Source organism: Fusarium tjaetaba (assembly GCF_013396195.1).
Source record: "Fusarium tjaetaba strain NRRL 66243 chromosome Unknown NRRL66243_c0000123, whole genome shotgun sequence".
Lineage (NCBI taxonomy): Eukaryota > Fungi > Ascomycota > Sordariomycetes > Hypocreales > Nectriaceae > Fusarium > Fusarium tjaetaba.
The window spans coordinates 1-12162 of NW_023501319.1; the positions used below are offsets into that span (position 1 = coordinate 1).

Sequence of the window (12162 nt, forward strand, 5' to 3'; positions counted from 1 at the left end):
ACTCGACATTTCATCTCTAACGCATGACTTGATCCTAGTCATGGCCTGGATTCCCCTCTCGATCTACGGTCTCGATGTCACTCTTGATCTTTGATGCGATACTCGTGGTAAATTCATGCCCACATAGCAGTTATGGCTAGTTTCGCTCATGCGATGAGCTATAGTGATAGTCGCATATGTTCCCAAGTTACCCTGAGCTTCAAGCAAGCTTGCTTGGATTCATCATGAAGTGAGAGACCTTCCCTTTACGATAGAACAGCCCTTCCTACTGTCTTGAAGTATCAAAAGAGGAGTGTCCTTTTGAAGTTCGTTCAAGAAGCATGAACTTACCTTATGCTATCTAGCAGGAATACAACTTCTCTGTCCTTGTCTTATTTCTGCATAGATATACGAGAAACAACACGGTATGCAAACCTGCTGCAACTCACCTCTGAATGTATTAGAAAGTCATGCGTAATGCTTAAAATTTTGCTAACCATGAACCACTGGAAGTTTGTGAATTGAAGCGGCCGTCCAGTGTGGTCAAGTCAAATTCTAGCATTTGAATCGACGTGTACCAATGGAGCCAACATAAGTTCAACTTATTATCTGCGTATTTTTATCACGTTCTATTAAGTAAACTCTATAATGGCCACAAGGCTGACGAAATGCTGCGCTAGATATGTGAGATCGAAATGCCAGATGCGATGTTTAAAGCTTAATGCTGATATTATAAGCATCTAATGCCACTGCGACCCCTGTGATAGTTGCGGTATATGCAACTAATATTCCCATTGTCAGTACGGGAGTAGCATCCAGCGTGTTGACTGTCATATTGACCAAGCCAGTCAACAAGTTTGCCAACAAGAAGATGGCCAATCCGTTACGGTTGTATGCTCGGATTACACGGCTGGTGGCTTGCATATAAGCCTCCTTCTCTGTCTTTGCGTCTTGTGCATTATAGAAGGTAGGGAAGAATATCGTGTCAATAACCGCAAAACCCAACAATTGCAAGGTGTTGAAGGCAACAACCCACAAAACATAGGGTAAATTTGCCATGCGACGGGATACTGCCAAGCCAAAACCATAGTGATAATTCGTGGAGAGCAAATAGAGTCCAGTCCAGACACCACCCCAAACAGCCATAGTCATCAGAAGGGTGTTCCTCTGGGCCCCGGGGCTGGCGGTACTCTTAGGAGGGATGTTACGGGGAATGACAAACATGCCCGTATCTTGCCCAGCAAGGAAAATTGCCAGGTATCCAATGAAGCTGAAAATGCCTTCCCGGTTCATGCTGATTAGGTCGGTCCTGGGCGCCGTCAAGACATACGCCTTCAGACTAGTGGTTTCAAGCAGAATTTGATATGTGACGCCCACCAACAACGACAGGGCTGCAAATGAAGGAATCCATTTCAGAGCTGACTGAAAGATGGCAACAAAAGGGGGCAGAAACCCAAGCGTGAAGAAGAAGTTCCAGTGAACGCCATATTCTGTCACATGTTCGGCGTAGTCCAAACCCTTAACGCTCAGGAAACGTATCAACCCTAACACTAGTAGTGGAATAGAATGGCGCAGCGAATGCACGATCCGGTGGGAAAGGGGTGTTGCCCGGCCTGTTGTGCGACCTATCACTTTCTCGCGCAGTACAGGACGAGCTGCAACAAGGCCGGCTGAGAAGACAAAGGATCCAACACCTAAGTCCATCAGAGAAGTACCCCATGTCTCAACCTTAGCAAACCGTCTAGGGAACAAGCGGAAATCGACAGCAAGAATGGCCACACAGGTGACAATCATCATGCAACCGCGAAAGTTTGTGAGGAAAGGCTTTGTTGATAAGACATCAAGCTGCCCGGAGTTTTCCTTGGACCGCGCATTTGGGGGGACCTTGAGCTTCTTCTTTCGACTTGCAGATTGAGGTGGGAGGACGAAGATGAAAATCGCAGGCGTAATGAGAAGAAGGTTCAGAAGAAGCGGTGATTTTGAATAGAGAGTTATTGAAAGGAGAATGGCTCCAACGTTGAGAAGGAAATCAACAGCGAATGCGAGTACCGTATACGGTTCGAAGAAAGACTGGCGGGCTTGGAGGACAGACCACAGAATAATTGCTACCTGTGACAATTCGAACTTAGCAACTATTCATACACAGCATGGTATGAGCAGGTGGAATGGGGGTACCAACAGCCGCAACGGATGTAACATAATTGATTTCTGCGACAGAGCCGCCAGAGAGATTGGACACAAAGTCCTCCTTTCGTTGCTTGTAGCTCCCGGGTTCAGACATGGCCAGCGGCAAATGACGGCAAGCCTCAGCGCATAATTTAGGAGAGTGTAGAGGTTCGGGCACAAAGAAACGGTGGAGGCAGTAGATCTGTAAAAGTTGGCAAGTAATGTTAAAGTCAGCCTTGAAGTTACCACGTTGTAACGTGTAAGTAAAGCTGTCGTAGGATATTGAGATGGAGGGGCCCGAGGCTACGGGAGAGGGAGCGTTGACCTATCAGCCAATGAGACGTTGCGCCCGAGACAGGACACCCTGTCACGTGTATCCTCACCACCAACGTCAGACGCCTTCTACACAGTATTAGTCTTCCATCTTCAACCTCACACCAACAAACACTGTGACCTTGCGATATTCAACAGGTCAGACTTTCCTCAGCGCCTCATTCAGGCCGCTGGGCCGGGGAGGCCAACCAAAACCGGGCTCTGTCCCGCGGACGCAGACCCATCATGTCGGCATCCATTGCCTAGAGCAAGCCGCATTTCTTTGTTCTTTGCCTTAGCAAGCACACGCTTTCATTTCGTCAAAGATTTACGCCAAAGCCATATGGCTAACTCCTTTGTGTTGAAATCTCTGAAGTCGGAGCATGTTGGGGCATATGAGCAGCGCATATGTCATCCTTTCATTAAGATCGGACGCCATTTTATTCCAATAATAAAACATTTATCATCCTGCCATGGGAGTGAGGGCTATCCCTTGTTCCTCATAACACTTCAATCTCCCATCTTCCAGAACCAGCAGTGTCAAACTGCTTGTTTGTGTCTCATCCTTATCTGCCTACTCATAACTCCTCCAATATCTCCGTGAAACTCCTTCTTCGTTATATCAAATATGACCACAGTCGCCTCCGAAGCCAGAACTCGACCACCCATAGAACCTATCAAGACTTCGGGCCCTGGTCTCAACGTCCGGTCTTTAAGATCCCGTATCATTCAGAAGAGCCCGTCATGGACCCCTTCACCCCTATCACCACACAGCCGACCTCTTCCACAACTTAGAGAGCCCGAAGATGATGATACGAAGCATGATGATGACACAAAAGTTGATCAATTTGAACCCCGAAAGCGTGATCTTCCCAAGCTTGAGTCCGGTCTACGCAATGTCTCCTTGAGACCGGTTGCACCTCTTACTCTCCATAGCCCAGGCTCCCGACCCTCTCCCCTTTCTGCGCCACTCTTGGCTCCTCCCGTATTCCAAAGACCTACTCTAGCAGATGAAACAAGAAGCATGCTGCTTCAGGAGTCAGATGCGGAGCGGGGTGGTGAATCCCCTCATGTCGACTATGAGCGCCGACAATCTGCCCCAGGGGGTCCTTTTCACGCCAGAGCCATGCACCTTGCTCGACAAAGAGAGCATCATCGTCGTCGATGGATCGCAGCTTCACACAGAGCTCGTGAGCCTGAGATATTTGTGCTACCTGTTGAGCTTCGTCGCTTGTCTCAGTTATCTTCGAGTGATGCAGAAGCGTCTTCGCCGTATCCTTCGGAGAGACGTTTGACTACCCGTGTGGCTGTTCATTCGCGTGGTCGGAAGTCAATTATACTCTCCAGAACCTTCGACTTGGACGAGTTACGAGCTACACTTCCAGTTATGAGCCCCGTTGAACGACATCAGGAGAATAGGCGTGCATCAGTTGTCACTCTTCAACCTCCTTCTGTCAGCTCCCGAGCGTCATTCCCTGGAGTCTCTCATGAGAGGCGTCATTCCCACGGAGTTCTTCCTCGAGTAGATGCAAAGCCCTCGCCGGCTTTTGAGCGCAGAGGCTCCCGCCAAGGTTACGGTTCTGTCCCCATACGTAAGTACCTGAATCTTTCACCTCACAATCGCGACTCCGCAAACCAAGTCTAATTCTTCCCAGGGCTCAGCTATGCTCGAACATACCTTCCCGTTCTGGCTGCGGTCATTCTTTCAGAGCACGTTCATCCTGGCGACACAGTTGAGCTCCCTCTCCCACATCCTCATGCCTGGGGGGACACTGTTGCACATGTTTATACAGGACGAGTCACGCTTACCGAGTCCATCAAGCAGAACATCCTGTATCTTGGAGGCTCAGTCTAAAGCAAGTAGAGAACAAATCAAGGGCATTGGTAAGTGAGAAGTTCCGAGCTTTTTGGACATCAAATCTTGATGGGCAGCTGGACTATGGGAGGAAACTTTTGAATATCTCTTGTAATTTGGGTGTCATCAGCGAGTCAATAACATTTCCATTCTTTATCACTCGATTCCTTTCTGCAACAACCACTGAAGTTAATGGGAGTCGGTCACTTCAATACAGAGACTATGAGATTGATCGTCTCGGGCTACATTAGATAGTGGCAGCCCTTTGTTTTCGAGTTGCATACGTCTTCCGTCGGGCAATGCTAGCCTTCTTGCATAGGCCATAGCCCATATATGATGTCTTCAAGCCGCCATTGCTCCTAGGTGTTTTGCTCTGTAGCCTTTCCAGGTTGGACACTTACATCGAGATATGCGCATTCGAGCATCGAGTCGTTCGTGTAAGAGAGATTATGAACTAAGCACCATAAGAGCTCTGACTCTATCGACGAAAAATCTCCGAGAGATGTCATGTAAAGGGAACGTTTGAAGCGTTGCCGAAACTAGACCTTTTTCTTTTAATCATCTATCATAAACAAGAAACGTCCCTGTGAGCCGCAGACTCAGGCAGTCACCATGATAGATGGCAAAGTCATAATAAAATTCATATATAGTCTTCGAACGGAAGGATACAAAGGAGACCTAGGTTGCATCACGTTTTTCTTTGTTATATCTTTCGTGGCATCGCTTGATCTGTTTGTGATAGCGACCTTGCCATCATCTTGCCCGAGGCATAATTCAACTACCCCAGGTTTGGACAATGCACATCATCGTGTTAAGGCCCTGCCTCGGTTGATACCGCGATATATCAGTAGGTTTCTTGGCACGGACGACCAACCTTATTTAGAAGGCGTTATTGATGTAAAAAATGGCCGAGGGGACGATTTCAGCCTTCACATGTCTCAGACAGTCTCTGCATCGGACATCACGCGATGTGCCCACAAGATCACTGACAAGAGATCAAAGCCATGAAATCTGGAGCTAGCATCACGATGGTGGTCAAAGAACAAGCCCGTGCCTATCTGCTACCTGCTCGCTCACAGCCTATCGTGGTCCCCTCCCCCACAAATGTTCGATGTGTTGTCGACACGAACCCTTCAAAATGCCAACTTCGCTTGGTTAAGTAAGTGGAGAAGACCGGCGCGACGCAAGCATGGCCTGCAGGATGCACGCTCGGACGCTGATGATACAAACACACCTAGTGTCTCGAGTTAGCCTGGCCTGACGCTGCCAGGGTTCTTCGAGGCACTAAAATCTATCGCGTGTATTTTGGGCTAGGTTCTTTAGGTAGCGCAGTTAGGATGTTCAACAGTCGATTTTGAGACAACAACCTGCATAAACAGTGTATGAAAGAGAAAACATTTCACTACTAGGTTAGCAGTTTCTGCGCCGTAAGACTTGCTCAACCCCAGTCCGCATACCTACTTATCGAATCTTGATAATACGCAAACGTGGATGAGGTCCCTCACAACCAGCAAACACATAAAGTTTCGTCAAGGGTCCATGTTGAAATGGACCGGCCCGGCGGCTATTGCGGCTTTGCGAGTTGAAGCGGACCTCCGAAGAGTGGGCGACGAGCGACCGATGGTAAGCCGCCGCACCTACGCCCACCGTTTCGGGTGGGCTTTGTGAAAACGGTGCATAAAGACCGCGAGTAATTCAGTGCATTTGCAGAGTTATATGTGAGCCAGTGACAGTCGTGGCCAAGTAATTAACGCATGAGACCATATATCTGCACGACTTGATAGACGAGTTGCGGCCGCCGGAAGAGATCAGAAGTCAAGCAGAGCCGGCTTCAAAACAAAGCGATATCTACCCTTCTTCGTTCTACTTCGTTTTAATGCACGGCAGTTAATAATTACATTCAACTTGGCTGCAGCCACAAGCAACGGCCACGGTCTCTATGCGACATTTCTTCCGGGAAGGGACGGAATCTGTAGTATTAACTCTTGGCTCTGATTGCGTTGGTGTCTTAGAAAACAGCAGGGTTTACACCAAGACGTCCTGTGGTGGTCATGGGTAAGTATTTGACGATGTGACGCCTCCGGCCGATAGCGAGCTGCAGCTAAGCATATGGGGATGGGTGGTGGGTGTACACTTGACGGGCGATGAGCGAACAGACTTGTCGATCTTAGAACTGCATAAGAGGGTCGATAATCGTCAGACGCCATCTCGGCCGGGGTCTTTTCTTGCGCCATCTCTACAGTAGCAGAAGAGGAGACTACGGTTGAGCTTGTAGGGATGAAGAATGGAGACGGGAAGAGAAGACGGAGATTGATGAATCAATGAAGTCCTTGCCCAATAAACAGCAAACCTGGGCAAGGTACGTACTGCGAACTACTTTCCCGAGTCAATCGAACTGGTCTGCACCTCCCTTAGTACTAGACCTTACCTACCTAGGCTGACCTGAGTCCCTACAGTAGACTCGTAGAGTGAGTGCCTTCCAATCTGTCTCGCACCCAAAGATAGTAGTAAACAATAAACATCACCTCAGGGAAGGAAAGGATGTACCATGTATCTACCTAGTTATCTAGATCCCGCTTGGTACGAGATCTCAAGTTGCCTCATCAGGCAATCGGCCATGAGAAGCTTTGACCATTGCTTGTTGCTATCACTCGATTAGGCATCTCGACCTTGCACCAAAACCTCCCACCAACACACACTGAATACCTATGAGAGATAATTAGCTGGACCTCGACAAGCATGGTTCACCTACTACAGCCACCAGCACTTGCTGCAAGATGTAGATAACGAAGTAATTACTTCAGCATCTCAATCACCTCATCGGGTTCCGGGCCGTCTGAGCAGAATATGTGATTTGTCCATGTGCTACATAAACTGAGCACCTCAAAAATCCAAGACATGCATATGTACGCATACTCATGGAGTTACATGTGTTCAACGTCGACAGGTCTCAGTGTAGGATAGAGGGGCATCATTTGTGCAGGACAAACCACATACTACTGCGATTCCGAAACATCAGGAACGCTTGATGCGACTTTTTGATAGCCGTTGTACGGATAGTTCTCTATCAACAACAAACCCTGTCCCCCGTTGCAGAGGGTTTTACTTGGCGTCACGAACGCGATTGACCCGTGCCATCCTTGCTATTGCCGATTGAAGTCCGAGCTCTAGACCCACGACGATATCTTCGCCATCAAAGAGAGGGGAAACGGGGCTACTCGCAAGGGTCCATGGCGCAGCAACTGGATAAAACACAACAGGGACAGTGACTCGACAGCCAGATCGAGGCTCAGCCTGTGCAATGTCGATTACCCAGTGACCTTTCTGATATGTGGCTATCCGTCCCATCCCGTGGGGCTGGTTGTGCTATGAGCGTTGCGATACGACGAGAGAAGAGGAATCTCCAGTAAACCTTCTGTATCAACGGCATTGGTCACTCGCTGACTGACGAAAGATCTGCAAAAGGATGGACTATTCCCGGAGGATTAACGACCAGGGACCTGCATCCAATTCGATGTAAGATGATGTTATGCAAAACCAAATGTTCAAGGTTGTGGGGGGTTTTGCAACCTTTGCCAAAGGTTGGGTTGGTGACACAAGCAGGATCGGTCCTTTGGTGAGGTGGATTTTGGAGTCAAACATCGTCACAGACATCAGTCGTTGTGGATATCATTTGGATATGTTTCTCCAGGGTCAACCAACATGACATGCAGCTTTGCAACTCCTAATAGGCCTCGTGGGCTCACGCAAGACATTACGCCAACAATAGCATCTGAAAACAGGTTCTGATACAATACTTACCTTGTTATTGGTAAAAGAATATTGCTTCTCAAACAGAGCCGGTCCAATGACGGTCATATGCCGGTCGCACACCAAAATAGCAGAGCCCCAAGGCCCGCAGAAAGCTAGACAAGAACCAACATGGCATTACGACAGTGATGATGAACGACATACATGGTGGACAACTGTCGTAATTCATCATGCACCAAAGGTTGCAATAATATTCGACACTCACACCATTAGACATGTTGGCTCTTGTTGCAGCTGGTAGTCTATGCATATACAACTATACACTACCTGCATTACGTACTATTAGATTGAGGAAGAGATAATGCAACGAACGGTATAAGGATAATCAGGATGCAGATGCGAAGCTGACAAGCCAGTCGCATCATGGTGATCCCGGTCTAGCCTGGCTTACACTCGCTACCCCCCGGACTGAGACTCAGCTAACCAGAATCACATCAGGTACCTTGCGTTGTCCATCTCACATCATGATATCTCATGTATTGTACTCCGTAAGTGGATATCAAGAAAAAACCCCGCGTCAGAATCCGTATCATATCAAAGAGGACCAAGTGCAGACGATCGCTGTCCACAAATGCTTAGCTTGGCTTGAAAACTCTAGCCTCTGTGCTTGGCGTCTATCTTGCACCCGTCCGCCAGTAAACTCGATCAAACCCCTCCCCACACAGGCAGGCTCATTACGTTTCCATTCTGCCTTGTTTCCCTAGAGTTCTGGCTGTGCTCGTGATTCGCACTCGCCATGCTGCGAGACACATACATGATCTAGCCTGATAGCTGTCACGGCCACGGAGATTGAGAATGGGATCGATGTCTTGGTTCGGCCGACAAGGAGGGGAAGCGGAGCGTAAACCTGGTGGGGGCTTACAGGCTTGCTTCTTGACTCTGAGTCTTGTCCAACTAGACTCCCGTGTCTTGTCTGAGCCTGCACCTCATCTGGAGTTGAGTCCCGCTGAAGATGCAACGGTGATCAGGGAAACCCGGCCTGACAATGACACGAAAGTGGTTCCTGTTTGCCCTCGATGCCACATATTACGACTCGCGTTGTTTCGACTGCGACACATTGCCTAACAGGGCAGGACCCTGGATATCCCGAGCTTCACGAATATGTGTGCATCAAAACCTCCAGATGTGATGCGACAATTAATTCCTCTTTGACTTTGTGGCTACCTGTCTCATCAACCTCCGGCACTTGCGCAAGATACGAGTGTAACACGTCAAGCCCTAATCCCAATATAGCTTGCTGCAGTTGAGCAGATGCAAGATTTTGGTGTGCCATGGCCCATAGTCAAGACCAAGGTCACATCTGAGCGAGGCCTGCCTGCAAACCATCTGAGCTGTCGTACCATGAAACTAATCACTCTGTGGGTGTGGCTGTGGATCTCTAATTGCCAGTCTCTTCTTTAGGCTAGCGCTGTCATCACTAAACTCGAAACTAGTGCCAACGATGCCATTTTAGGTTACTCAATGTCTCTACTGAGTCTGTACCTATCCTTGCGAACTACGGAGTAACTAACGGGTTGTTGTCTATGATGTGGGTTTAACTGGGTATGAAATGTCTGCGCCCGTTATACCCGCCTCAGAAGTCAGAACCAAGTGTGTAAAGTCAGATCACAGAGGCCATATTAGTAAACAAGTAATTGTCAGGTAGGAGACATCTCCCAATGTTTTGATTATCACTCTCACATGCCTTCAAGCTAGCTATGCTTTGTGTACCCTCTGTGAATCTCACACACCACCTAGAATAGCCTCCACCCGCAGTCCCAAATGATCCCAAATTGTTACAAAACGAGGGAAGACGACTCTTGCTCGGGTTTTGTTAGCAAGTCAATAAGCTAGTAGTCATGATAGCCTTGACTGCTTTCCCACCAAAAAAAAAATGTTTGGCCCAGCAAAGCTCGCTGTTCAGATTACCAGGTGTCTTTCATCTGCTTCGGAAATATCTCATTCCAAGGAGGTGACACTCTCAACCTCGTCAGCGGCCGTCGACTGGAAAAGCATCATCATCATCCCCCTAAGAAGCAAGAACTTTTGCCCAACCGGCCTCTTGAAAGGCCTTCCATCTGTGTCCCCAATCCGTCCTTTTTTTTTGGTGGTGGCTGTGGTGTGGTGTGCAAGAAGTAATAAAAGAGAAGAGATAGGAAGAGTTTCGTCGTTCCATTTAACCATTGGTCATGGACAATTAACTTCCACGTGAAAATGAAAAACGTTATTCATGGCCTCATCAAATCGTTTCATCGCCAGGTCAGATTACCCAACACTGTGAATTGATCGAAGTTTCGTTCGTGTGCAGCTTGGTGGTGTTTGGCATCATTGCCATTGGTGTATGCACTCGTATGGGCACATACGAGGTGCTTGAATCGTAGGCGGCATAGTCGCTCTTTTCCCATGCGACTTGCTGTGCCTGAGGTTGCCGTCCCTTTTGACGGGCGTTATATCGAATAAGCGATCCCTTGCCAGGAGGTGTCTTCAGAACGATTGAAGGCTGCGGGGCGGGAGCAAGTCGCTGCTCATCGTTTGCATCTCCATCCGCTCGGCTACCCCAAGAAGTCTAAAAAACGGATGGTTAGTTGATTGCTTTGGCTCTGGTTTATCGCAACGTACCATATTCAAAGTGATCAGGGCGTACAGCTTGATCAATCCGTGGAAATATCCAAATATGACGGAAACAGGCAAGAACATGATATCGCTTGGGTTTCGAATAAACAGACCCATCAGCTTGACTACCTTGGTGAACGCGAACATGAAGATAAACTGAGTCCAGAACGCGTATTGGCGATTCTTGATATCCCAGTCCGCTGTTCCCCACCAGCATGAAGCTAAGAGAAGCGGATCAACGACAAAGGCCAGCGAAGTAAAAGTCGCGAAGTGAAGAGCATATGTGCACCACAACTGTTGCCTGTTTCTTGTTAGGTCAAACAACTTTTACACGGATAATTCTTTTTACTCACTTCCAAATGTAGCGTTCAGTGACCATGCTGGTCCAGTTGCTTCGCCAGTTGCTTCGGGCCCAACGAGAGCATTGGTACAAGAATTTGGTGCTGTTCTCCAAAGTTGTCTCGATCTCACACTCCTTGTCGTACTGGATCCATGTCTTCCATTGGTGGCTTACCAGCCAACGAGTCACAAAGTTGTCGTCGTCAGCATTCAAAATCCACTTTCTCCACTTCTCGTTCTTGAAGCCGTGGAGAAAGTCATGACTAGAGAGGATTTCAGAGCGGTAGGCGCCGGTACGGCCAGACATGCATGAGGTGCCACCATCGATGTTGTGGGTGGCTGATATCTCAAAATTTCGCCGCTCGATGTAAGCTGCACCCAGCCAGTTCCAGGCCTTGGTTGACCAAGAGCCATCATGCTCCCGTCGTACTCGTTGACAAGTTCCTACACCGCCGATTTGAGGGTCTTCAAATGGAGCGAGGATCCAGGGCATAAGAGTCGAGGGCCAGGTCACATCATCGTCCGCCATGATAGTGATGGGAGTCTCGACCTTGGGGAGCGCCTCACACACCTGCAGGCGCTTGTTGGCAATAGGAGTATCTAGAACACGGACTTTGGGGAAAACCAGGGAGTCTGCCAGGCGCTGGAGGTCTTTTCGCTTATCATGCGTTGTGACCAGAATCAGCTCGGCAGGCTCACAAGCGAGAATGCTCTCAATAGAAGGGCGCAGCTCCTCGAAAGCATTGTGAATGGTTGGGATAACCACAGTCACATCCTTACTCGTGAATGTCGGTTTGCTGGGGATGGGCTTCGACTTATATGTCCAATGGCTGACGCAATGAACTAGAAGACGGAGATAGCGATGAACCCTGAGATCATGTCAGAACTGGTTGTCCAGGAAGAGACTTATGGCTTTATCAAAGCCTTCTTGTTGAGAAACGAGGTTTCCATCTTAAGATATTGAAGATGACTTACCAAAGGCCTACAAAAAGGTACAGCCAAAAGGTAGTTGAATACCAAAAGTTGAAAGAGGGCATTGGCAGTGCTAATAACCCAGCAAGGCCAGGAAGATGGCTGCGTCCAATACTGTGAATCTCAGATTCAGACAT

At 48.4% G+C, this 12162-nt stretch overlaps 3 protein-coding genes across 3 annotated transcripts; 1 reads left to right on the forward strand and 2 right to left on the reverse strand.

Moving 5' to 3' along the window:
- Positions 1–690: 690 nt before the first annotated feature.
- On the reverse strand, positions 691–2260 carry FTJAE_6314 (GPI-anchored wall transfer 1; the record flags this gene model as incomplete). The annotated part of the gene is made up of 2 exons (XM_037352913.1): positions 691–2111; positions 2155–2260. 2 exons carry the CDS (start codon positions 2258–2260, stop codon positions 691–693), a joined length of 1527 nt encoding a protein of 508 aa, XP_037206527.1.
- Positions 2261–3085: 825 nt separating this feature from the next.
- On the forward strand, positions 3086–4312 carry FTJAE_6315 (uncharacterized protein; the record flags this gene model as incomplete). Its single annotated transcript, XM_037352914.1, has 2 exons — positions 3086–4049; positions 4113–4312. 2 exons carry the CDS (start codon positions 3086–3088, stop codon positions 4310–4312), a joined length of 1164 nt encoding a protein of 387 aa, XP_037206528.1.
- Positions 4313–10361: 6049 nt separating this feature from the next.
- On the reverse strand, positions 10362–12162 carry FTJAE_6316 (polysaccharide synthase Cps1; the record flags this gene model as incomplete). Its single annotated transcript, XM_037352915.1, has 4 exons — positions 10362–10667; positions 10721–11015; positions 11068–11922; positions 12029–12162. The coding sequence occupies 4 exons, from the start codon at positions 12160–12162 to the stop codon at positions 10362–10364; spliced, it is 1590 nt and encodes a 529-aa protein (XP_037206529.1).